We start from the raw sequence: 3,476 nt of genomic DNA on the forward strand, positions 1-3,476 counted from the left end.
AGAACAAGATGAAGAAGGAGAAGAAAACGAGCGTGTGAAGAGTCTTTACACAAAGCTCTACAGAAGAGACATATACATCCCTAGAGGTCCTTCCATATTAGGTGAATATCTCGACACAAAGATACACACCGATACATACGTAGAGACAGACCCTGCATCTTCATACATATATATATATATATACATACATAACCATATATACATGGTTATATAGACATACATGTATATGTGTTAACATATAGATCCATATATGTGGGGCTGGGTACCTTTCATAGATAGACAGGCAGCTAGCTTGGCACAGGTCGTTCCTTTCCCATTGGTGCCTGCTACGTGAAGAATATCGAAATTCTCATGAGGCTGTCCGAGCTTGGAGGAGACTTGAAGTAAGCGCTCTGTTCCTAGCTTAACTCCATGATGAGAGAAAAGGCTTCGAAGACATGCACTGTATGTACGCACTAGACTCGTGTTAGAGATAGAAGAAGACACCGCTTCTCCTACATTCCCGACTAGACTCGGAGATACTGCCATCTTCTTCTTCTGCGTTTTATTTCTAGGTCTTCTTGTTCTTCTCTTTGTCTTGAGGAGATCTTGTGAAGGTTCTTCTCCGTGTGTTTTCTTTCCTTCTTTTCTCCTGGGTGAATCACCTTCCTTTTCTTCTACAACTTCCTTCTCTATTCTTCTATTCGCTTTCGTATTGTCTTCTTCTTCGCCGTCGAAGCTCTGAGAAAAAGAAAAGGTGGAAGACGTGATTTCGATGGATAGATGCTGACCAAGAGGAGAAGAAGGGAGAGAGAGACAAGCGAGGTGGTCCTAGGAGGCATAAGAAAGAGAGATCAAAGAGGAAGAAAAAGAAAGAGAAAGGGTAGACGTTTACCCTGTCAAAGCAGCTACTGATCTTCGCCTTGGTAGATCCACTCCGTCAACAACACCTTTTGACGAGAGATGGCGTGAAAGGCAATTGCAGTCATTCACGTGAAGAATACAACGTCGACATACTCCTTGAAAAGACGGAAAGAAGGGTCGTTTATAGATGGTGAGGATGATATGCCGATGCAGTGAAAAGAAAAAGAAAGAATTGAAATAGACGGAGTGGCGCTTAGAAAAGGAATCAAAGAAATAGAGAAAAAGAAGAATGGAGTTCCTTTTTGCTACTCTTCGTCCCTTGAGGAGATGAATTAGGTCAACAGAGGGAGAGGAGACCTCCGACTATAAAGGATGAGAAAGGGAAGTTGGAGAAAGGAAGCGAACAACGGCGAAGCATTCTAGAGTCTCGCGAAAACAAGCCACGTTCTTCAATGGATCTCTTTTAAAGCCCTCGCGTCGTTATGAGATGCATATGGTAGAGACAAGATATAGAGGAAAAGAGAAAGGATGTCTTTCCTTCACGAAGACTCCAAAGAGAAAGAAGAGAAAAATGGATACGAAGAGACAGATAAGAAAGCAACAGCCAAAGAGAGAAAAGAAAAGAAGAGACAAGAAAAACAGGGGTAAGAAGTTGGAGTGAGGAATCAAAAGCAACGGCTGCTTGTCTAGCGTGCGAAGACCATCTCATACCATCATCGACTTCCTTTCTTCTTTTCTTTTTTTCTCAACAGACAGATACACTTTCAAGAAAGAAAGCGTTCCAGACATGCAAACAGATGGCAGCGAAGGAAAAGAAGGCATGACGGTGAACGAAAGATGAGTTTCCGGAGAGAAGAGAACGTGGTCGAGAAATGAGCTATCGATTCAACCAAGGGGATCCTCAGGAATTCAAGGAGTACCGCAGAAGTTTGAGTGACTCTCTCACAGCGCATGCATGCATGCAGAGCGAATTGAGAGAAAAACCATCCCATTATTGACCTCCTGGAAAGAAAAAAGTCAAGCGTCTTCGATCAAAAACGGTAAATGCGAAATTACCAAGTAAGCTCATCTTTCGGAGCGGAGAAGACTCTAGTCCAGAACTTATCTGTGAGACTGAGGAATCTTTCATCCTTAGCGACAGAAGAAGAAACCAAGAAAGGATAGAGAACCAGTAAAAGAAAAGTTAAGCACCGAAGTGAAAAGTAGCCCATAAAAACAAACATCGGCTGTTCAAGATCTTTGTTTCTTACATAGGTCGCCATATTCGAATCAGGAGGAAGGATTCCCGAGAAAAGCACAAAGTGAGAGAAGAATTTCTCTCAGAAAAGAGGAAATTCGAGGTACAGCTTGACATATATATACAACATATTCAAGACAAAATCAAGCTTTTTAGAACGTGCATAGAGATCTGTCTCAGTACGGAAAGTGTACAAGAGGTGTGTCTTCGTATTTTTCAGCTATCCATAGATCTGCATTTTCAAGAAAGGAGGGTCGAGTGAAGAGACAAACCGATTGAAAAGACGAGAATCAGTGAGTCACTGGAGAGGGGACCCACAGCATGCCAAAAGAGATGAGGGAGAATCCTCATTCATCTTTTCTCCGAGATTTTTCTAACTCTAAGGCAGTTTGCTTCTTCTCTCTCATCTCTACAGAGCCTTAACCTGTTTCTCCACACTAAAAAGGCGGCAAAGCGAGGTCGTTTTTCTGGAAGTTTGCGAAGAGAGGCATGAGGTGGGGCATGTTCCTTAGAGTGACTGATCAAGTATCGAGCTGAGGCACTGAGAGAATACAAAGGGGAATCGATTGTCATGAGAAGTCTCCTTGCTTTTCTGAGAGACAGCCACCTGTGCCTCCTTTACCAGGCAGATGAACATCTGATGGCGTTATCCTTGTAAACAAACCTAAGATACGTAATTCTGCTTCTCAGGTGACTATCCTGAAGTGCAGAGGGAGGAAGAAACCTGAAAGGCAAGATCAGGATTTTATATATTCAAGCGACTCTAGAACTTTCCTTTGGAGTTTTACTTCGGAGGAGAAAACGTCGCAAAGTGAGATGAAAAAATTCCAGTCTTCAGAAGTTTCTTTGTCATTCCGAGAACGGTATTACGGATGTCCCATGACTTCGGGGCTTGATTTCTGTTCATCCGAGTTTGATTTTATCCAGTGCAAATGAGCGTCTCACAGATAGAATAGGCGGGGAAGGAAACGTTGGCTAGCTCCTTGGTCTCTGAGTGATTAACGCTCCAGTTTGATTACGGTGAAACAAGAGTTTTGCTGTATTTCTTCCCCACTCGACGCAAGATATTCAGAACAATAACCGCTCGATGCGCCATCTTCTGATCGACTCCACGGTTATGACCAGCAAGGAGATTCGGAACCACAGAGTCTTTTTTCTTGCGTGAAGCCTAAATACCAGGCTTCGGAGAGGAAAGTTTTGATTCTCGACATCTCAAGAGGCGTACAAGCTTAGCACTCTGGACTGGTGACAAAAAGCGTGATAAGCCTAGCCACCGCCCTCTTTTCCATCGAACAGCCACACCCGGCGGGCAAACGAGAAAAGACTCTACCACGATCTCAGTCAGGAGAGCAGGGTGAAGGTTTCTGAGTGAACGGACGACAATCTCTTTGTGAAG

At 43.4% G+C, this 3,476-nt stretch overlaps 1 protein-coding gene across 1 annotated transcript; it reads right to left on the bottom strand.

The window, feature by feature from the left end:
- Positions 1-263: 263 nt before the first annotated feature.
- Positions 264-1,708, bottom strand: CSUI_006123 (bifunctional protein subfamily protein; the record flags this gene model as incomplete). Its single annotated transcript, XM_068066288.1, has 1 exon — positions 264-1,708. A coding segment is annotated over exon 1 (264 nt), but the record flags the coding sequence as incomplete, so codon positions are not given.
- Positions 1,709-3,476: the final 1,768 nt, after the last annotated feature.

This window comes from Cystoisospora suis (genome assembly GCF_002600585.1).
Source record: "Cystoisospora suis strain Wien I chromosome Unknown contig_3052, whole genome shotgun sequence".
Taxonomy (NCBI): domain Eukaryota; phylum Apicomplexa; class Conoidasida; order Eucoccidiorida; family Sarcocystidae; genus Cystoisospora; species Cystoisospora suis.